Genomic DNA, 24171 nt, shown 5'->3' with positions numbered 1-24171 from the left:
ATAATTGATTTTTGCCGATGTTCAAGAGTAAACAAATGTTGTCACCATTCAATACATGTCCAACTGGCCAGTCTAATACATGGTCACAAAAGGGTCGACATTATTTCTACAATTATTACAATAATGCAGTACTCAGCATAACAGTAAATCTTCTATTTTTTGCATGAATAAAAATTCAAAATGAAAAGCAAGTGTAATATAAGAGGGTCCTGAAGACATGACTTATGAACAGAGAAAATATTATCTTAGTGCCAGTAATGTCTGCATTGTTTATTCTGGACCCTATTTTGATATTGGCATCTTATAATTTGTGTGAAATTGACTAAATTACCAATTTCTGACCACTTTATTGGGTAGTTGAAATAGGTAAATGGGCGGTTTCTTGCACTCAATCGACAGAAGGAATATTAGCGAAATAGCTATGAGTTTGGTAGACTTGAACAAATAGAGCGTAAAGTGGGTGAAATCGCCGATACATAAATATTGCCATTTGGTTAACCCTTTCAGGGTTTCCGACGTACTAGTACGGCTTACGCACCAGGGTTATTGACATACTAGAATGCCTAAATTCTAGCACCTTCAAATCTAGTGAGAGAAAGCTGGTAGGCCTACATATGAAAGAATAGGTCTATGTGGTCAGTGTGCATAGTATAAAAAAAAATCCTGCAGCACACAGTGCATGAGAAAAAAAAAACTCAGACCGTGTTTTTGGTTTAAAAAAGCGACTTTGCAGTGTATTCTCATATGGTATTTATGGTTGTATTCTAGTTTTCCTGGTCTCATTTCACAGAATGAAAGACATATTACAGAAATTGAGATGATTTTGATTGGTTTCATAATGAAAAGTACCTTGAAATTGACCTCAAAGTAGCAGAAATGTTTGATTTTTACCAAATTTCAAAAGTAAACAAATCATGCCAAGCGTCCAATACACGTCAACTTGTGAGTCTAATATTCTTTCACAAGTGCACTGATATTATTTATATCATTTCTACACTAATGCAGTAGTCTTCATAACAGTATATCTTCTATTTTTTGTGAGAATAATAATTCAAAGTGGAGAGCAAAAGAGATGCAAGAGGGGACTGGGGACGTGACTAATGAACAGAGAAAATGTTATTTTAGTGCCAGGAATGTCTGTCTTGCTTATTCTGGACCCTATTTGGAAATTGGCATCTTCTGAAATTTGTGTGAAATTGGTAAAATTGCCAATTTCTGACCACTTTATTGGATACTTGAAATCACTAAATGGGTGGTTTCTTGTACTCATTCGATAGAAAAAATATAGTTCTAGCGAAATAGATATGATTTTTGTCGTCTAGTACACTGAAATTGACCGAAAATAGGGCTCAAAATGGGCAAAAATCGCCGATGTATAAACATCATTGAGATCGCTAACTTCGCAAGAGCATAATTCCATAAGTTTTCCATCAAATTTCATACTTTTGGTGTCATTATGATTGGGAAAAGATTCTCTATCATTCCTTAAGAAAAAAAAATTTTTTTTTTCCAAAAAATTTTCGACCCTGAGAACGAGTTTAGGAGAGGGCCTCTCGACCCTGAAAGGGTTAAGTGTATTCTAACCTAACCACTCTGTAATCTGGCAAAATCACCAATCTGGCACTCTACAGGTCCCGGTGATGCTGGATTAGCGCTGATCAACCTGTACTAATTATGATACGCAACTTTATTCCGAAACGTTTCGCCTACACAGTAGGCTTCTTCAGTCGAGTACAGAAAGTAGGCAGGAGCAGTACTCGACTGAAGAAACCTACTGTGTAGGCGAAACATTTCGGAATAAAGTTGCCTAAATGTTGCCTATGTGTCTTAACTACCAACCTGTCGGTATTGTATACCATTTTGACATTCACTGTACTAATGATCCAAAGACCCTCAGAGCCATCACAACCAACTTACAGAAAGAACCTGTCCAGGTTCTTGAAAACCTCTACCTTCATTCCAGCTGTATTTCTAGTACAGTGGAACCTCAGTTTTTGTCCGGTCAAGTTATCGTACAATTCAGTTTTTGACCACTTTTTCAGTGAAATTTTCGTACATCTGTTCAGAAATTGTCCATACCAGACGCATCCGGCTGCCTATGGAAACATCCTTAGCTGAGGAAATTGCTTCAGAGGAGGAGGGAGAGAGAGGGGAGAATGTGCCTTCTTCAGTGATTAAGGACATTTGTGCAAAGTGGAGTGAGGTGCAAAGTTTTGTGTAGAAATATCACCCTAACAAAGCTGTTGCAAGCCAAGTCAGCAACATGTTCAATGACAATGCTGTGTCCCATTTTAGGCAAATCTTAAAGAGACGCCAGAAACAGGCCTCTCTGGACAGATTTTTTGTGTGACAGGTCCAGTGACTCAAGCTGGTCCTAGTCAGTGGCGTTGTAAAAGGGTGGGCCACCCCGGGTGACACCATTTATGGGGTGACACCATAGAGCCTCTAAAGAAGAAGTAGACGGGGATGGTCAGGAAAGGGAGTGCCTCTAAAGGTGACACAAATGCTCAAAGCAGTGCTGCACTAACATAAGAGACAAATCCTTTGTTTCTATATAGCCTATTATATGATTACAGAGTACAAATAGGCCTATATAGGGAAAATAATTGATTTTGATGTGATAGGCAATTTTGCAGGATTGAAGGCAAGGAAATGTAAGATCAGATTCACTGAGATGTTAACTGTACTCAAGGTCAAATTGGAACTAGTGTTTCTCAGATATTGCAATTTTTTCTTGATTTTTCAACTTTTTTTTTTTTTTTTTTGGTGGGGGGCATTGTTGAAGATGAATAAATGTAGGATCTGTTGCCTGTACTCTAAGTGGTATTTGGAGTTTATGTTTCCTCAATATTACTATGATTATTTATTTTATCATTAACCCTTTCAGGGTCCCCAGGCCCTCTCCCAGACTTGTTCTCAGGGTCGCCCAAATTTCAAAAAAAAAAAAAAAAAAATATTTTTTCTTATGAAAAGATAGAGAATCTTTTCCCGCTCATAATGACACCAAAAGTATGAAATTTGATGAAAAACTTACGGAATTATGTTCTCGCGAAGTTAGCGGTCTTGACAATGTTCACGCATCAGCAATTTTGCTCACTTTGAGCCCTATTTTCGGCCAATTCCGTTGTACTAGTCAACAAAAATCATAACTATTTCGCTAGAACTAATTTTTTTCTATCGAATGAGTACAAGAAACCACCCATTTACCCATTTCAACTATCCAATACAGTGGTCAGAATTTAGCAATTTTGCCAATTTCACACAAATTTCAAAAGATGCTAATTTCCAAATAGGGTCCAGAATAAACAAGAAAGACATTCCTGGCACTAAAATAACATTTCCTCTGTTCATCAGTCACATCCCCATGCCCCTCTTACATTCTTTTGTTTTCCATTTTGAATTTTTATTCTCACAAAAAATAGATGTACTGTTATGCAGACTACTGCATTAGTGTAGAAATGGTATAAATAATATCGGCGCACTTGTGAAGGAATATCAGACTCACCAGTTGACATGTATTGGACGCTTGGCATGATTTGTTTACTTTTGAACTTTGGTAAAAATCAAACAATTCTGCTAATTTGAGCTCAATTTCAAGGTACTTTTCATTGTGAAACCAGTCAAAATCATCTCAATTTCTGTAATATGTCTTCCATTCTATAAAATGAGACCAGGAAAACTAGAATACAACAAAAAATACCATACGAAAACAGTGGACCTTCGCCTAACGCTACTAATCCATTCATGAGAGCTCAACGTTAGGCGAAATTATCATTAGCCAAATTAATTTTCCCCGTAACAAATAATGGAAATCAAATTAATCCGTTCCTGACACCCCAAAGTATGAACAAAAAAAAAAAACTTTACAACATGAAATATTAATTTTAATACACACAAACTGAAGAAGACATGCACAGTTACATGACACTTACCTTTATTGAAGATCTGGTGATGATTGATGGGATGGAAGGAGGGGAGAGTGTTGATGGTGTTAGTGTTTAGAAGGGGAATCCCCTTCCATTAGGACTTGAGGTGGCACGTCCTTTTCCGGGGTTACTTCCCTTCTTGTAATGCCACTAGGACCAGCTTGAGTCACTGGACCTCTGTCGCACAACATATCTGTCCATAGAGGCCTGTACCTCCTGTTCCTTTATGACATTCCTAAAGTGTTTCACAACATTGTCAGTGTACAGGTTGCCAACACGGCTTGCAATAGTTGTGTGAGGGTGATTTTCATCAAAAAAGGTTTTCACTTTAAGCCACAATGCACACATTTCCTTAATCTTTGAAGTAGGCAACTTCCTCAATTTCTCTATCCCCTCCTCCGGAGCAGTTTCCTCAGGTCTGGCCTCTTGCTGTTGAAGATGATCTAGCAGCTCATCAGTGGTTAGTTCTTCATTCTCCTCCTCCACCATCTCTTCCACATCCTCCCCACTAACCTCCAACCCCAAGGACTTCCCCAATGCCACAATGGATTCCTCAACTGGCATAGGATTCCCAGGGTTAGCCTCAAACCCTTCAAAATCCCTTTTGTCTACACATTCTGGCCACAGTTTCTTCCAAGCAGAGTTCAAGGTCCTCTTAGTCACTTCCTCCCAAGCCTTACCTATAATGTTTACACAATTAAGGATGCTAAAGTGATCTCTCCAAACTCTCGTAGAGTCAATTGAGTTTCTGAGGTCACTACAAAGCACCTTTGAAACATAGCTTTTGTGTAGAGTTTTTTGAAGTTTGCAATGACCTGCTGGTCCATGGGCTGCAGGAGAGGAGTGGTATTAGGAGGCAAAAACTTGACCTTAATGAAGCTCATTTCCGCAGAAAGTCACTCTGCCACATCTGAAGGATGACCAGGAGCATTGTCTAATACCAGGAGGCACTTAAGGTCTAATTTCTTTTCAATTAGGTAATTTTTCACATTGGGGGCAAATGCATGGTGTAACCAGTCATAAAAAAAGTCCCTAGTGACCCATGCCTTACTGTTTGCCCTCCACAACACACACAAATTAGCCTTGAAGACATTGTTTTTCCTGAACACTCTGGGAGTTTCAGAGTGATACACCAACAAAGGCTTCACTTTGCAATCACCACTATTATTATTATAATCAAAAAGAAGCGCTAAGCCACAAGGGCTATACAGCGCTGCAGGGTAGGGAAGGAAGCAAGGGAATTGGATGGCAGAAGGGAGGGGGGATGATCAGCAGGTTACAGAAAACAGCGGGGCAGGGGATAGTACGGGGGTAGAGGGTAGCAAGAGATTGAAGTAGAAAGGGCTGAAGGTATCAGAATTTGTGAAGTAAGTCAGTTGTTGTCAAAAAGTCAATGAGAGAGTCCGGATGAAAGGTGGGTCCATCAGCGAGAAGGGAAGGTAAAGAGAGAGCAGCGGAGCGAAGACGACGACAGAGGTAAATTCTGCGTGCTCGTTGATAAAGTGGGCAGTCCAACAGAATGTGGCTGACTGATAATGGAGCTTGGCAATTCTCACAGAGAGGAGCAAGACGCCTCTCCATGAGATATCCGTGAGTAAGACGAGTATGGCCAATGAGAAGACGGGAGAGAGTAGTCTCCCAACCTCGACACTGGTGATAAGAAGACGGCCAGTAACCTATACTCGGTTTAATAGATTGAAGTTTGTTGCTGAGCATAGTAGACCAACTTTGTTGCCAATGGGTGTGAAGTTGGGAAGATATTGCAGTAAAATAGTCCGTAAATGGAATACCTCTGTAAGAAACTGGTAGGTCATGTACTGCTGACCGCGCAGCAGTGTCTGCCTGTTCATTGCCCTGTACGTCAACATGACCAGGGACCCAACAAAAAACTATCTTTATGCTTGGTAAAGATGCGGCGTAGCCAAAGTTGGATACTGAGGACTAAGGGGTGAGGTGTATCAAATTTTTGTATAGCCTGTAAAGCACTAAGGGAGTCTGAGACAACCACAAATGATGACACAGGCATAGATGCAATACGGATAAGTGCTGTAAGGATGGCATATAATTCAGCAGTAAAAATACTAGCCGAAGATAGTAAATGCCCTTGTACGACTCTGTCCGGAAACACTGCTGCGAATCCTACGCCGTCAGAACACTTAGAGCCATCTGTGTACACAGCAATGGCATGAAAATGAGAGTGAAAGTGGTCAAGAAAAAGAGAGCGGGAAGCGACCGTAGACAGTTGGGCTTTCGAGCAAGGGAGGGAGAAAGAACAGACTCGAACAGCTGGAACTTCCCAGGGGGGTAGGGAAAAGTGAGATGCTACATGTACATAGAAAGGTGGTAGTTGAAGAGAAGACAAGAGTGAATGAAGGCAAAGAGAGAAGGGACGGAGTAAACAGGGGCGGCGAACAAATAAAGAATGTCTACTAATATCAGTGACCATTCTATAAATGGAAGGATTGCGGAGATCATGAGAGCGTACATAGTAGCGCAGGCAATGGGCATCACGGCGATCGGATAAGGATGGAACGTTCGCTTCTGCATAGAGGCTCTCGACAGGGGAAGAGCGAAAAGCACCAAGGCATAAACGTAATCCTAATCCTTGGTGATGAATGGGGTTAAGGCTAGAGAGAGTAGCAGGAGATGCCGCTGAATAGATCTGGTCACCATAATCAAGTTTCGATAAAATAAGGGTGGAATGTAGGCGAAAGAGGGTTCGACGATCAGCTCCCCATGAAAGATGAGCAAGGGTTTTAAGAAGGTTCAGCCGGCTGTGACAAGTTGCCTTCAGAGAGGTAATGTGAGGTTTCCAGGATAACCTACGATCAAAGAGGAGGCCCAGAAACTTGACTGTATCACGTTCAGGGATACGGGAGCCATAGAGGTACAAAGGATGATCGGAGATGACAGAGCGTCTAGTGAAAGTGATTTGGTGGGTTTTAGTGCTGGAAAATTTAAACCCACGTGTGGTGGCCCAATTGGAAACACGGTCGACTGCATGTTGGAGAGAAACTGTAATGAGGTGACAGTCAGCGCCTGCACAGGCAATAGCGAAGTCATCAACATAGAGTGATGACCAAATATTTGATGGAAGACTAGAGGCCAAATCATTAATAGCAAGGAGAAAAAGTGTTGTGCTCAGAACACATCCCTGGGGGACACCTTCAGCTTGGATAAAGTCCGGGGAGAGCACATTATTAACCCGAACACGGAAATGCCTGTCAGTTAAAAAGTTCTTAAGGAAGGATGGTAGATTGCCTCGAAGGCCTAAGGAGTGGGCTTGGGCTAAAATATTATACCTCCAAGTTGTGTCATATGCCTTCTCAAGGTCAAAAAATATGGCAATAACTGAGTGGTTATTCGCAAAGGCATTACGAATATACGTATCCAAGCGTAGTAAGGGGTCTATGGTAGAACGTCCCTTACGAAAGCCATATTGACGAGTGGAGAGACTGTTGTGTGTCTCTAAATACCACACTAAACGTCTATTTACTAGGCGTTCCATTACTTTGCAAACTGCACTGGTAAGAGCAATGGGACGATAGTGGGAGGTTTCATGTCCCGTAGTGCCTGGTTTGCGGAAAGGGAGAACAATGGCGGATTTCCACAGCTGTGGAAGAACTCCTTGTGACCAAATAAGATTGTAAAGGCGTAATAGAACTGCAAGGGCTGACTGATGTAAATGTTGTAGCATACGAATGTGAATGTCGTCGGGCCCAGCTGCCGATGATCGACAAGCTGAGAGTGTTGCCTCCAGTTCTTGAAGTGTAAAAGGCACATTATACTGTTCTTCTCTGAGAGAAGAAAAGTCCAAGGGTGCTAACTCTCTGGCAGACTTTGAGGAAAGAAATGAGGGGCATAGATGGAGTCCCTGAGAAATACGGACCAGATGATTGCCAATTTCATTGGCAACATCTAGTGGGTTTGCTATATCAACACCGGCAACCCGCAGAACAGGAGCCGGGTCAGGAGAATATTTACCACTCAGTTTTCGTACTTTTTTCCAGACTGCACTCATAGAGGAAGCAGAGGTGATGGTGGAGACATAATCTCGCCAGCAAGTGCGTTTAGCATCACGGATGACATGGCAAGCGATCGCACGCTTCTGTTTAAAATCAAGGAGTCACTCTGTGGTTCTATTGTACCGGTACCTGCCCCATGCAGCGAGTTTCAAATGTACTGCACGAGCACAAGCAGGAGACCACCAAGGCACGCATTTCTGAGAATGCCTGCCCGAAGTTTGGGGTATAGAATGAGAAGCTGCGGTGAAAACGGAGGACGAGAAGAGGTGTAAAAGCTCATCGATGGAGGACGAAGAAGGAACCTCTTTAAAAACAGCTAGGCGTGAGTAAAGGTTCCAATTTGCCCGATTAAATTGCCAGCATGGGGTGCGAAGAGGTGGCGAATATGAAGGGGAAGTAAGAATGATTGGGAAATGATCACTGTCATGCAAGTCCGGGAGAACAGACCAAGTGAAGTCTAATGCGGCGGAGGAAGAGCAGACTGAGAGATCGATGCAAGAGAGAGTATGAGTCCGAGGATCAAAATGGGTGTGAGTACCTGTATTTAAAACATGGAGGGGGTGGGTGGCAAGAAAAGCCTCTAACTGAATTCCACGGGAATCACAGTGAGACCCCACCCAGAGGAAATGGTGGGCATTAAAATCACCAAGTAACAGAATCAGTGGCGGTAATGACGAAACAAGGAAGGCAAAATCCGGAATAGATAATGCCCGAGAAGGAGAGAGATATAAAGAACAGAGCGTATACCACCTATGTAAGTGGATACGGGCTGCTGTGTAATGCAGCGAAGTATGAACAAATAGCTGATGGTACGGAATGTCAGTGCGGAGAAGAAGGGCACTTTCATTAAAGGTCCCATCAGGAAAAGGATCTGAAGAATACAATAAATTATAGCCTGAGATGTGAGAAATAACAGCAGAGTGTAATTTTGGTTCCTGTAAGCAAACACCAACAGGGACAAACTGGGAGAGTAACATCTGAAGCTCACCCCGATTACCCCTGAGGCCGCGTATATTCCACTGTAAATAGGCCATGATTGGCAATGATAAAGATACTTGAAATCCGCAGGTAAGGGTTCCTACGGGCTAGAAGGGTTAGAAAAGTCCACATGCGGAGGCAGTGGAAAACGTTCAAGCAGCGAAGGAACGGTGTGCTGTGAAGAAAGGAGTTGCGCAGATGGAGCAGAGGAGAGAGAAAGAGCGGAAGGTGGATCAGTGTCCATTGATGGTTTGGTCTCTGCAATATATTCAGAGATTGCTTCAAGTGTTTCGGAATTCAGAGATGTCGTATGGGAGACAATATTGGGAATGGTAGGGGGAGGATGAGTAAAGATTGGAACTGTATTGGACTGTACCAAGGTAGGGGGGGGGCGAAAGGGTGGAGGGAACTGGAGAAGCGTGGCAGGGGACAGAAGAGGCAGGAACCTGGGAGGTGGCAGAAGAGGAAGAAACTTGGGAGGGAACAGGGGAGGAAGGTACAGTACGAGGAGGAGGGTGAACCTCTACACTTGTAACTGAGCCAGTGAGAGGGGAAGAACCAGGGACAGAGACAGGGAGGGTAAAATGAGGAGGTGGAGGATGGGTAGGAGGTGTTAACGGACCTTTTTTTGACTTTTGAGAAGTAGAGGGACGATTGGGAGTAGGTGTCGTACGAGGTCTCATCGATACTGAGGCTTGTGAGAGAGAACTCAAAGAAGCGAGATTAGACTGAGGCGTTGAAGTAGGGACGTCTGAGCCGAGGACAGCAAAAGGATTAGATACAGGAGTGATTATGGGAGAGGTAACCACAGAGGTGGGTGTAGAAGATGGGATACCAGAAGTGGGGGGACGTTTTGAAACACGGGAATAAGAAACACGTGGGAGTCTCCCTTGGAGGCGGAGATGAGAAACTGCCATGGCATAAGGGAGACCTTCTGTCTCTTTGAGGTAACGGATTTCCCACTCGTTTAAATAGACCTGACAATGGCGAGAGTACGAAGGGTGAGCCTCATGACAGTTAAGGCAAGAGGGAGATCGATTGCAAGACATATTAGAATGGTCATCGGCACCACAGACTGGGCATTCGGCGATAGATCTGCAATATTTCGCTGGATGGCCAAATCGCCAGCAATTTCTACACTGTTGTGGTGTAGGGATCACCTTTCGAACTTGTAACCGATGTCCTGCTATATAAACTGAGGATGGGAGTTCTCGGCTGTCAAAAGTTAAACGAGCCACATTGCTAGGGTATCGTCTCCGCCCACGGGCAGGAAGAACGTAAGTGTCTACCTTGAGGATTGGGAGATCTTGGAGTTCTAGCTGTTCAAGAATGTCAGTGCCACATGTCTGGAAATTTTGTTGAACTATGGTATGGGGCAGAATGACGGTACCACTACAAGAATTGAGGGAATGATGTTTTTCAAGAGTGACAGGAACAGTATCGATATGGGAAAGACGAGAGAGCTCGTGAGCCTGGGTAGCATTCTGTACGGTAATGATGCGCGTACCGCTCTTAAGAGCATGAAAAGAAATATCTTTACCAACATGGCGTAGGAGTGCCTTGCCAATACTATGGTCAGAAAGATAGGCAGTAGAGGAGGTTGGTCGTAAAGTGAAGAATTTAGTCCATTGTTCAGTCTGAAACTGAGCGTGGAAAGGTAGTGAAGGACGTGTCGATCGTTTCTGAGAAGAACGAGAAGGGGGAAAAGTATCATCAGCAGGTAATTGTCGTTGGCGTTTAGGCGTGGGACCAGAGTTGGTCCGACGTGGAACGGGTCGGCGATTTGAAAATTGCCGCACCGTAGAGGGAGAGGCCGGAAGCATAGTCAGAGGAGAGCGAAGGTCCGATAAATCGAAGGAGTCAGTTGAGGCCTCAGTACCTGAAGCGGGTGAGGAAACAGCACCGGCAATAGCTACAGAGGCATGAGGAATGTCTGAAGAGTGGTCCAAAGACGAGGCGGGGTCAGAATGGGGTGCGGTATCAAGAAGGGGCCCGGGGGTACCAGGTTCATGGACTAGGGCTGCCATGGTTAGGTTACTTCTTTCTTTTTGTTTTTAAGAAAAAAAAAAGAAAGAAAAGAAAATAAAAATAAAAAAAAGAATAAAAAAAGGGGGGGACAGGGGAGGGATAGTTCCTAGGAGGAATGAAAGGGCCAGAAATCTCCCTCCGCGCCCAAGAGGACCTCAGCACCGCAAGTAGCGCAGATGCAGCATGGAACCCGTGCCATACCCTACCCATCATGCTAGTAAACTAACAATCCGGGATAGCAACCTCACATCTGCCGAGCTACCTCGGTGGACAAAAGAGAGGGCGGCCGGATATCTGCCACAAAGCATACCTCCTTCGGCCACCACCCCCGGAATCCGAAAGGTGGCTTCCAGAGATACACCCGTTGCCCGAAAGACACCCAAAGCTACTCCGGGATACCGGAGAGGGATCGGGACATCCCCAGGCGATCCAGATTCCACGGCAAACTACGCCACCGCTAAGAACCTCAACGGAATGGGATGGACCCCGGTATCCTTTCCCCTACCTAGGAACTAGCGCGCCTGTGGGAGAAATCCCAAAGGACAAAAAGAGGAAGGGAAAAAGGGAGGGGTGGGGAGGAGGAGGAGGAAAGGAAAAAGGGGAGGATGGGGAGGATGGGATAGGGGAGGGGAGATTGGGGGGTAATTAGGTTCGGTCTGAGGAAGAAGACCGATAGGTCTAATTCCTCAGACCAAGAGCCTCTTCACCACGCCAAGGAGCCCCCCTTGAAGAGGCAATCACCACTAGCATTGGCACACATCAACAGAGTAAGCCTGTCTTTCATAGGCTTATGTCCTGGGAGTGCCTTTTCCTCCTGAGTAATGTACGTCCTGTTTGGCATTTTCTTCCAAAACAGGCCTGTTTCGTCACAATTAAACACTTATTCAGGTTTCAGTCCTTCACTGTCTATGTACTCCTTGAATTCCTGCACATATTTTTCAGCCACTTTGTGGTCCGAACTGGCAGCCTCACCATGCGTTATCACACTATGTATGCCACTACAATTCTTAAATCTCTCAACCAACCTTTGCTGGCCTTAAATTCACTCACATCATCACTAGTGGCAGGCATTTTTCTAATTAAATCGTCATGCAACTTCCTAGCCTTATCACATATGATCGCTTGAGAGATGCTATCTCCTGCTATCTGTTTTTCGTTTATCCACACCAATAACAGTCTCTCAACATCTTCTATCACTTGCGATCTCAGTTTCGAAAATAATGTTGCACCTTTGACAAGAACAGCTTCCTTGATTGCCGTTTTCTTGGCCACAATAGTAGCGATGGTTGATTGGGGTTTTGTGTACAACCTGGCCAGCTCGGAGACACGCACTCCACTTTCATACTTAGCAATGATCTCTTTCTTCATATCCATAATAATTCTCACTCTTTTTGTTGTAGAGTTAGCACTAGAAGCTTTCTTGGGGCCCATGGTGACTTATTTTGCAGGTGCAGTCACTAAAAAGGCTGTGATAATATGAAATGTTCCGATTGTATGCTTGGAAGCGACCGCGGTGGCTGGCTTGTAAACACTGGCACCCACGAAACAAGTGAGGCAGGCTCAGGCCGCACGTGGACGCGTCTCGAACTAACCGCTTTGAGAGTTTTTTTAGCACTAGCCGAGGCAAAATTTTTGCATTAAAATGTATCGCTAGGCGGATTTAACGTTATACGATGTGTTCGTTAGGCGAGGTTCCACTGTACAGTGCAAATTCTGTTTTAATCCAAAAACACGGTCAAAGTTTTTTTTTTCTGCAGGATTTTTTTTATACTGCAAACACTGACCACATAGACCCACTCTTTCTTATGTAGGCCTACCAGCTCTCTCTCACTAGATTTGAGGGTGCTAGAATTTAAGCATACTAGTACGTCAAAAACCCTGGTGCGTAAGCCGTACTTGTACAGCTGAAACCCTGAAGGGTTAATAAAGTTGAGAAGTATTCTCCTGTTCGGTTTATGGCCCTTAAATGTTCTCATTGTTAAACATTAATTACTGGGCATGCAGTACTGACGTAACTGGAGTTTACTCCCCCCATCCCCCGGCCCTTGAATTTCATGGGGGTGACACCAAAGATGCCACCCTGGGCGACACCAACCCAGGTGACGCCTCTGGTCCTAGTGCCAGTAAAAGACAAAGAAGGGAAGTAACTCCAGATAGGGTTTTGATACCTGAAGTCCTTTTGGAGGGGGGATTCCCCTTCCAAACAATAACCTCTCCTCCCTGTCCCTTCCTCGCCATCTTCCATATGCCAACAAGAGTCTTCAATAAAGGTAAAAGTGATGTTAAATGTTCATTTATCCATTTCATTAGTGCTTTATATTTATTTCTCATTGTTTTCTTTATGTAAAACTATAGTTATTGTCTATAAAATTTATTTTTTGTTAATATTTTTGGGTGTCTGGAACAGATTAACATTAACTGGATTCATATCATTTCTTACGAGAGATATCACTTCAGTTTTCATACAAATCGGTTTTCGGCTGACCTTCTGGAATGGATTATAGACGAAAACCGGGGTTCCACTGTGTCAACAATGGATGTTGACAATATCTTAACAATAGAATTCAGTATGAATACTCAAATGGACTCAGTTCCACTACACAACCTATTCTTGTTGGAGTCCCACAGGGGAGCATTCTTGGTCCACTTCTCTTTCTCATTTACATCAATGACCTACCAAATGCATCTAATATCTTCAAACCCATTTTATTTGCAGATGACACAACTTATGTCTTTTCTCACCTATACCCAACCAAACTAACAGACACAATAAATGCTGAACTGCTAAAAATATCTACTTGGATGATTACCAACAAACTTACTCTCAACATAGACAAAACCTACCTCATGCTTTTTGGAAACAGTTTCAAATGTACAGCTAAACATATTGATAAATGGTTCGCCTATCTCGAGACAGGCAGAGAGCAAATTTCTAGGTCTCCACCTTGACTACAGTCTCAAATTTTGCACACACATACAGCAAATTTCCAAGAAAGTCTCCAAAACAGTAGGTATCCTTTCAAAGATATGGTTCTATGTACCCCAATCAGCTCTTCTAGCTTTTTACCATTCTCTCATTTACCCTTACCTCACCTATGGTATTTGTGCATGGGGCTCAACCACAGCAAATCACCTTAAGCTTTTAATAACCCAGCAAAAAGCTGCAGTGCAATTGATTACTAACTCCTGCATTAGACAACACACTCCACCTCTTTTCAAGTGTCTTAACTTGCTAAACATACAAAATATCCACACTTATTATTGTGCCTACTACATACACAGAACACTGTACTCTAATGTAAACCCTCCTCTCAAACTCCTCCTTGATAACTTTAACAGAACACATGACCATAATATGACACGCATATCACTCTTCAATATCCCCAGTGTTCATCTCTCCCTATGCAAAAATGCTATGCACGTAAAAGGCCTGAAGATCTGGAACTCATTGCCAGAATACACTAAAGGACCCTTGTCTGCAAATCAGTTTAAGGCCCCTAATAAGGAATCACATCACCCAAAACTAACCAGACAAACCATACCTAATCATTACCAGTTTCTCAAAAGCTGCTCATATTGTACTGACGAATGCTCAACCACTTACTACTTTGAAATTAGGATGTCTGTTTTTTTTCATTGTTTTAAATAGTAGCAGACTGTAATACAGTACATCATAATGTAAATTGTTCCATTGTAGTACCAAATTTCATTGTTTTAGATAGTACTAAACTGTAATACATCATATTGTAATTTGTTTTAAATTGTTACATTGTAATACAGGTCCGCCATCACAAATCCGGCAATCAGTTATTCGGTTCCTTCAGTTATTCAGCACTAATTTTGGCTAGCATAATTTCAAATATCCAGGGTCGCCACACCAACCTGCTGGTACTGTTCGTTGGTGCTACTTGCTGCATAAGTCATTCCAATTTCCTTTTCTCCATTTATTGTTTTAACCTGCTTACTTTTAGCCCTAGCCATAGTTCCAATGAATAAAAGAAATACTTCTCATTATGTAAAGCACCTACACAGTACATTATCCATTAAAGATAAGGTGGCTTTGAAGCCACTGTTGGTTGCCATGAGCTCAGTCTCATGAAGTAGGAGAATATGCTTTATTACGCTAATATCAACACTACAGCTTATTTGCCTATCGCGATTGATCTAATATGACATAATAAACAACAAATAACATAAAACATGTTAAATACTCCAGAATAAATAATATTTGGCATAACACCGAGCAGTTCGACGGAGGCATGAAGAGGATATGGTATACAAATACCATTCTCCTATCCCTGTCTTGGGGGTTTATATTAGAGAAAACAGGGTGTAGCACAGGGGTAACTGTGATATACACTCATACCCCATAAACCTGAAACAAAAATTATTTTCTCTATATAGATTATCACACATAGCAGCATATGTGTAGAGAACCTAGGATAACCCAAAAAAGTCAACCTGGCTTATTTCTAGTACCTGGCTTGGGTTAGCCATGTATGATTTTTTGTAAATATTCGATTCCCAGCCAGGATAGAAACATTAGGCGTGTTTCTTTACACCTGTTGTCTATGTTTACCCACCAGTAAATGGGTACCTGGGTGTTAGTTGACTAGTGTGGGTGTTATCCTGGGACACTGACCTAATTTCCTTGAAATAATCTGTATAACAAGTGGCTTTCTATATACAGTGGACCCCCGCATAGCGAACGCCTTGCATAGCGAACAATCCGCATAGCGAACGCTTTGTTCGCTAAAATTTTGCCCCGCATAGTGGACAAAAACCCGCTCAGCGACCTTCGTCCGAGACGCGTCCAATGTGCGGCCTCAGCCAGCCTCACATGTGCCGCCCGTCCCATTGTTTACCAGCCAGCCTCCGCGGTAACATTCAAGCATACACTCGGAATATTTCGTATTATTACAGTGTTTTCGGTGCTGTTTCTGGAAAATAAGTGACCATGGGCCCCAAGAAAGCTTCTAGTGCCAACCCTGTGGTAAAAAGGGTGAGAATTAGTATGGAAATTAAGAAAGATTTTGAAGGGTTTGGGGCTAACCCTGAGAAGCCTATGCCAGTTGTGGAATCCATTGTGCCTACTTCAAAAATTAAGGAAATGTGTGCACAGTGGGTTGAACTGCAAACCTTTATGGATGAAAATCACCCTGACACAGCTGTTGCAAGCCGTGCTGGTGACTATTTCAATGACAATGTTATGGCCCATTTTAGACAAATCGTAAAGGAACGGGAGGTACAGAGCTCTATGGACAGATTTGTTGTGCGACAGAGGTCCAGTGACTCTGAAGCTGGTCCTAGTGGCATTAAAAGAAGAAGGGAAGTAACCCCGGAAAAGGACTTGCTACCTCAAGTCCTAATGGAAGGGGATTCCCCTTCTAAACACTAACACTCTCTCTCCCCTCCTCCCATCCCATCAATCATCACCAGATCTTCAATAAAAGTAAGTGTCATGTAATTGTGCATGCCTTTTTCAGTTTGTGTGTACTAAAATTAACATTTTTTTGTGGTAAAAAAAAATTTTTTTCATACTTTTGGGTGTCTTGCACGGATTAATTTTATTTCCATTATTTCTTATGGGGAAAATTAATTCGCATAGCGAACATTTCGCATAACGACCAGCCCTCTTGCACGGATTAAGTTCGCTATGCGGGGGTCCACTGTACTAGTATGTCACTGATGTCAGCTAGGCCTGTATACCTTGTACATGTACGTGTAGTAAATAAAGATGCGTATTATTATTATTATTATTATTTTCTCAGTTGTTTGTTGGGTTTCTTATTCAAGCTTGGGCAATGTATGATGGAAAGATACTTCTTAATGTACACCAAAAATGAAAGAAATCACACCATAAATAGCGGAGTTCACTTCTCACCCATTAGCGGCCGCTTAGTGGTATATTTTTGTATGGTTTTTATGGTTATATTCTCATTTTTTCGGTCTCATTTGATAGAATGAAAGATATATTACAGAAACAGATATGATTTTGATTGCTTTCATGACGAAAAGTACCTTGAAATTGCGCTCATAGTAGCGAAAATGTTCTATTCTTAAGCGAAGCTCAAGAGTAAACAAATGACGTCACTGTCCAATACCTGTCTGCCTGCCAGTCCAAATTCCAATATGCAGTCAAGAATAGGTTGACATTTATAAAATTATTACAATAATGCAGCAGTCTGCATAACAGTAAATGTTCTATTTTTTTGTGAATAAAAATTCCAAATGGTAAGCAAGAGTAATATAAGAGGGGCCTGGAGCCATGACTAACGAACAGAGAAAATGTTATTTTAGTGCCAGGAATGTCTGCATTGTTTATTCTGGACCCTATTTTGAAATTGGCATCTCTTGAAATTTGTGAAATCGGCCAAATTGCCAATTTCTGACCACTTTATTGGGAAGTTGAAGTAAGTGAATGGGCAGTTTCTTGTACTCACTTGACAGACTAGAAGTAAATAAGTTTATTCAGTTATACACAAATACAGTTACACAGATTATCATACATAGCAGTGTATGTATAGAGAACCTAGGATAACCCAGAAAAGTCAGACGAAGTGACATATTTCCAGTACCTGGCTTGGGCTTGCCATATATGATTTTTGGTAAAAAAAAATTTTTCTCAGTTGTTTGTTGGGCTATCTCATTGAAACTTGGGCAATGTATGATGGAAATATGCTTCTTAATGTACAACAAAAATAAAAAAGACGGACGATAACAAAGGGAGCTCACTTCTCAGCCATTAGCCACCTCTTTGCAGTATATTTTCGAATGGTTTTTATGGTTGTACAGTGGACCCTCCCCTAACGAACGCATCGCATAACGTTAAATCCGCCTAGCGATACATTTTAACATAAAAATTTTGCCTCGGCTAGCGCTAAAAAACTCGCTCAACGCGATTTGTTCGAGACGCGTCCACGTACGGCCTGAGCCCGCCTCACTTGTTCCGTGGTGCCAGTGTTTACAAGCCAGCAACCACAATCGCTTCCAAGCATACAATCGGAACATTTCATATTATCACAGCCTTTTTAGTGATTGCACCTGCAAAATAAGTCACCATGGGCCCCAAGAAAGTTTCTAGTGCCAACCCTACAGCAAAAAGGGTGAGAATTACTATGGATATGAAGAAAGAGATCATTGCTAAGTATGAAAGTGGAGTGCGTGTCTTCGAGCTGGCCAGGTTGTACACAAAACCCCAATCAACCATCGCTACTATTGTGGCCAAGAAAATGGCAAACAAGGAAGCTGTTCTTGTCAAAGGTGCAACTTTGTTTTTGAAACAGAGATCGCAAGTGATAGATGATGTTGAGAGATTGTTATTGGTGTGGATAAACAAAAAACAGGTAGCAGGAGACAGCATCTCTCATGCGATCATATGTGAAAAGGCTAGGAAGTTGCATGACGATTTAATTAGAAAAATGCCTGCAACTAGTGGTGATGTGAGTGAATTTAAGGCCAGCAAAGGTTGGTTTGAGAGATTTAAGAATCATAGTGGCATACATAGTGTGATACGGCATGGTGAGGCTGCCAGTTCGGACCACAAAGTGGCTGAAAAATATGTGCAGGAATTCAAGGAGTACATAGACAGTGAAGGACTGAAACCTGAACAAGTGTTTAATTGTGATGAAACAGGCCTGTTTTGGAAGAAAATGCCAAACAGGACCTACATTACTCAGGAGGAAAAGGCACTCCCAGGACATAAGCCTATGAAAGACAGGCTTACTCTGTTGATGTGTGCTAATGCTAGTGGTGATTGCAAAGTGAAGCCTTTATTGGTGTATCACTGAAACTCCCAGTGTGTTCAGGAAAAACAATGTCCTCAAGGCTAATTTGTGTGTGCTGTGGAGGGCAAACATTAAGGCATGGGTCACTAGGGACTTTTTCTATGATTGGTTATGCCATGCATTTGCCCCCACTGTGAAAAATTACCTCCTGGAAAATAAATTGGACCTTAAGTGCCTCCTGGTATTAGACAATGCTCCTGGTCATCCTTCAAACTTGTCAGAGCGACTTTCTGTGGAAATGAGCTTCATTAAGGTCAAGTTTTTGCATCCTAATACCACTCCTCTCCTGCAGCCCATGGACCAGCAGGTCATTGCAAACTTCAAAAAACTCTACACAAAAGCTATGTTTCAAAGGTGCTTTGTAGTGACCTCAGAAACTCAATTGACTCTACGAGAGTTTGGAGAGATCACTTTAGCATCCTCAATTGTGTAAACATTATAGGTAAGGCTTGGGAGGAAGTGACTAAGAGGACCTTGAACTCTGCTTGGAAGCAACTGTGGCCAGAATGTGTAGACAAAAGGGATTTTGAAGGGTTTGAGGCTAACCCTGGGAATCCTATGCCAGTTGAGGAATCTATTGTGGCATTGGGGAAGTCCTTGGGGTTGCAGATCAGTGGGGAGGATGTGGAAGAGTTGGTGGAGGAGGACAATGACGAACTAACCACTGATGAGCTGCTAGATCAACTTCAACAGCAAGAGGCCAGACCTGAGGAAACTGGTTCGGAGGAGGGGATAGAGAAACTGAGAAAGTTGCCTACTTGAAAGATTAAGGAAATGTGTGCAATGTGGCTTAAATTGCAAACCTTTTTTGATAAAAATCACCCTCACACAGCTATTGCAAGCCGTGCTGGTGACTATTACACTGACAATGTTGTGAAACACTTCAAGAATGTCATAAAGGAACAGGAGGTACAGGCCTCTATGGACAGATATGTTGTGCAACAGAGGTCCAGTGACTCAAGCTGGTCCTAGTGGCATTAAAAGAAGAAGGGAAGTAACCCCGGAAAAGGACTTGCCACGTCAAATCCTAATGGAAGGGGATTCCCCTTCTAAACATTAACACCATTCACACACTCCCCTCCTCCCATGCCATCAATCACCACCAGATCTTCAATAAAGGTAAGTGTCATGTAACTGTGCATGTCTTCTTCAGTTTGTGTGTATTAAAATTAATATTTCATGTGGTAAAATTTGCTTTTTTTCATACTTTGGGGTGTCACGAACGGATTAATTTGATTTCCATTATTTCTTATGGGGAAAATTAATTTGGCTAATGATAATTTCGCCTAACGTTAAGCTCTCAGGAATGGATTAATATCGTTAGGCGAGGGTCCACTGTATTCTCATTTTTGTGGACTCATTTGATAGAATGGAAGATATATTACAGAAATAGACATAATTTTGATTGCTTTCATGACGAAAAGTACCTTGAAATTGAGCTCAAAGTAGCAGAAATGTTCGATTTTTGCAGATGTTCAATGAACTTTGTGTAAGTCAAGTTGGTTAATTTTATTAAGTGTATTCTAACCTAACCACTCTGTAATCCGGCAAACTACAGGTCCCAATGATGCCGGATTTGTGATGGAGGACCTGTACTGTAATCTTTATTAACTAACTCAACAGTGTAATAAGTCTTTACTAGACTTATCAAAACCACTCAGCATCACCTGATATATTATTCAATTCTCCTGTACTCACTGTTACTCATCTAATGACCATATGAACTATGTAGTATATTGCCTTACTATTCTTAAGTTAATCTTTAAGTTTGTCCGAAATCATTGCCCGATTCATTGTTTTCACAAAAAGCATTTTCGAATATATGAATATATCTCTTGTCTTATACAAATTTTGATTCATTTATAATTAATAATCTACTGTACAACTATGAAATAGTTACTATCCTACTGTACAACTATGATATAATCCTTAGTGTTAAGTAGTCTGTAAGCCAATAATGTTAAGTTGACCCATAATGCCTAGGCATAATAGAGGCTCTCTTCGCATTGCAACCCACTATTGTAGATACAAAATCTCATTGTACCGTTTGCAAAGACAAACTAAATAAATAAATAAATAAATACAAAGGGGCTTTTGGCATGTACAACTAACTACAGTGGACCCTCTGTTTTCGTTGATCTCCGTTATCGCTGATATCGGTTTTGGCCAACTTTTCCATCGATTTTTTGGCTCTGTTTTCATCGATTGTACGGAACCTGTCTAGTGCCCAGCACACAGACAAAGCTGCCTCCCACACCTTTCTCAGCCAGTGTAGCTTTGTTTCTCAGCGAGTGAACATGTCCTGCCAGGTCATACGAAACACTTCGTAATAATCCATCGCTTTCGCCACTTGTTTGTGTGTGACTGCTAAATAAGCCACCATGGGCCCAAAGAAAACTTCTAGTCCCAGCCCTTTGGTAAAGAATGTGAGAAACACGATATAATTCAAGAAAAAGTTTGTAGAAAAATATGAAAGTGATGGTGGTAGAGGGTGGTAGTGGTTGTGATGGTGGTAGAGGGTGCCTTCTTCAGTGATTCAGCAATTCTACTAACTCTTCCAATGTTGCTGGAGTTATATAGGGCTACAGAAAACACCGCTGAGCTGCAGCCATCACCAACATTATGTACGGCTTATGCTCACAGTGGCCCTTATACACCTAACAACAACAACAGAACACCTGTCGTTACACACATAATGCCTTACTTTATTCATTCTAGAGTATATGTCATGTTTATATGTTATTAATATTGTTTATTATGTCATATAAGTTGAATTGTGATAGATAAATAAGCTGTAGAGTTGATATTAGTGTCATATTCTCCAACAATAAACTCTCCTCCCTCTCCACCTCCACCCAGTCTGCCATACACCAAGTCTTTTCAATAAAGGCAAGTGTGATGTTAAATGTTCATTTATACATTTTATTAGTGCCTTATATTTGTCATTCTTTTCTGCATGTAAATCTATATTTAAGCTAGGGAAGTGACCCCTGATAATGACTTGGTACCAAGTCCTTATGGTGGGGGGATTCCCCTTCCAAACAATAACCTCTCTTACCTCTCCCCTCCTCCCTGTCTTCCATTCATCAACAACAGCCTTCATTAAAGGTAAGTGTCATGTTGAATGTTCATTCTTTTGTGTATGTTAATCTAACGTAAACAAAAAATTTTTTGTTGATACTCCTGGGTGTCTGGAACAGATTAATTCCATTTACATTATTTATAGGGAAAAATGGTTTCGGTTGTGGCTGATGGCTCTGGAACAGCTTGCACACGAAAATCGAGGGTCCACTGTATGTATTATATTCCTCTGTACAACCATATAATTTGTCAAAATAAAAATCTTAATTTTAACTATACCTATGGCCTCCCTGCTCTTCACTAGGTTTACTTCACACTTTTTCCCATATCTTTCACTCTAATAAGTTGTTATAGCAATGTACAATTTAGAGATCAGTCCCACATGTACTTTCCATTTATATATCATCAGGGACAATACCTTGCTCTTTTCCCTCCCATTCGTAGTGCTCTGAGGTATTCCTAATAGTTAACATGTTTTATTTACTATTTGGACAGTATACAATCTAGACATTTTCCAACTCTGCTTCTCCTGCCTTGAAAGACACTGTCAGCACAAAACAATATTCAAGGAGAGTGAGAGCACAAGTTATCTGAAAAGAGCCACCAATGGAATAAATCCTGCTCTGAAAGTCGTCATAATCCACCCAGTCAGTTTCTTGACCCCTGCTGCTTTTTCCTTATTGTATCTTCTAAATGACGAATCCTCTGACAAACTTATTCCCAAGTCTTTCACCTGTTTATGTTCTATGATATGGTCTGCAGTGTTTACATTGAGCCCATTTTGAGGTCTTCCTCCTATACCTAATTAGTTAAAAACTGGCCACCAATGATCATGATGTTTTGATTCATGAAATTGTAATAACATGATTAAAAAAAAATGGGTGGGGTTTGAATTAATGGTGAGTGAGGGGATGACTTTTATTGCAGCCAGCTGGTCCAGTGGCTTATGCACTGGCCAAGAGTTTTACAACTCACTTGCCATGGGTTCAAACCCCACCTATTCCATGGTTTATCACTTTTTCCTTTGCTCATTGGAAGGCCTTGTTGATATTCCTTATTAATTTTGTCTGTCTTACTGAGGTGACTTTCATACTTATTTTGCAAGATGTTGATAAGAAATAGAAAGCCTTACCTTACGATGAAGTGTTGATAAAACGTGGAAAAAAGTCGAACGATGATTATTCCATCGCAGTGAAAGAATACCTTCCTCCATAGTGATTGTATCTGCATTAAACAAAGTAAAATAATGATTATACTCAATAAATTTTTATAAATGTGATTATAAAAACTTAAGATTAATGAAAAATCTTGTTGGCTACCTCCTTTTTCTTTATCACTGCACTAAATAAATGAGTGACAAGAGTGTGCAAACACAAGAGGAAAGGATGAAAATAGAAATGTTTATTTTTATTTAAACCATGTCCCTAGTGTCCATCTCTCCCTATGCAAAAATGCTATGTACGTAAAGGGCCCTAAGATCTGGAATTCATTGCCAGAACACACTAAAGGACCCCTGCCTGCAAATCAATTTAAGGCCCTACTTAGAAATCATCTCATCACCCAAAATTAACCAGACAAACCATACTCAATACCTACCAGTTACTCAAAAGCTATGAAAAAAAAAAAAACTAAACTAAACAAGTTAAGACTGCTCAACTTAAACTTAATTCAACTTCATTACTGTACATTATGCTAAGGATTGCTCAACCATATACGTACTCATTACTTCAAAATTAGGATGCTTAACCCTTTGACTGTCAAGCCCTGCTCACAATGTCAAAGAATTATAAAAAAAAATATTTTTTCTTATGAAATTATAGAGAATCTTTTCCTAATGATAATGACACAAAAAGTACAAAATTTAATTGAAAACTTGTGGAATTATGCTCTCGCGAAGTTAGCTATCTCAGCGATATTTATGCATCGGCGATTTCGCCCATTTTGAGCCCTATTTTCAGCCAATTCCATTGCTCCAGTCGACCAAATTCGCAGATATTTCTTTAGAACTTCATTTGTTCCATCAACTGAGTACAAGAAACTGCCCATTTACCGATTTCAACTACTTAATAAAGTGGTCAGAATTTGGTAATTTGGCCAATTTCATGTAAATTAAAATAGATGCCAATTTCAAAATAGGGTCCAGAATGAACAATGCAGACATTCCTGGCACTAAAACAACATTTTCTTTGTCCATCAGTCACATCTCCAGACCCCTCTTACATTACTTTTGCTTTCTATTTTGAATTTTTATTCACATAATAAAGAGAAGATTTACTGTTATTCAGACTACTGCATTATAGTAATAATTGTATAAATAATGTCAACCCATTCATGACTGTGTATTAG

The 24171-nt window shown here is 41.4% G+C and overlaps 1 protein-coding gene across 3 annotated transcripts in view; it reads right to left on the bottom strand.

The window, feature by feature from the left end:
- The window catches only part of LOC128686483 (longitudinals lacking protein, isoforms H/M/V), a 48129-nt gene that overhangs the window by 17137 nt on the left and 6821 nt on the right, over nucleotides 1-24171 (bottom strand). For all 3 annotated transcript variants that reach the window (XM_070085969.1, XM_070085970.1, XM_070085971.1), the window contains exon 2: nucleotides 22958-23049. In XM_070085969.1, the coding sequence (XP_069942070.1) occupies nucleotides 22958-23038 (81 nt within the window). In that variant the 5' untranslated portion in view covers nucleotides 23039-23049. The remainder of the gene's footprint in view (nucleotides 1-22957; nucleotides 23050-24171) is intronic.

The sequence above is a fragment of the Cherax quadricarinatus genome, chromosome 17 (assembly GCF_038502225.1).
Source record: "Cherax quadricarinatus isolate ZL_2023a chromosome 17, ASM3850222v1, whole genome shotgun sequence".
Taxonomy (NCBI): Eukaryota; Metazoa; Arthropoda; class Malacostraca; order Decapoda; family Parastacidae; genus Cherax; species Cherax quadricarinatus.
This window is presented reverse-complemented; position numbering and strand designations above follow the sequence as displayed.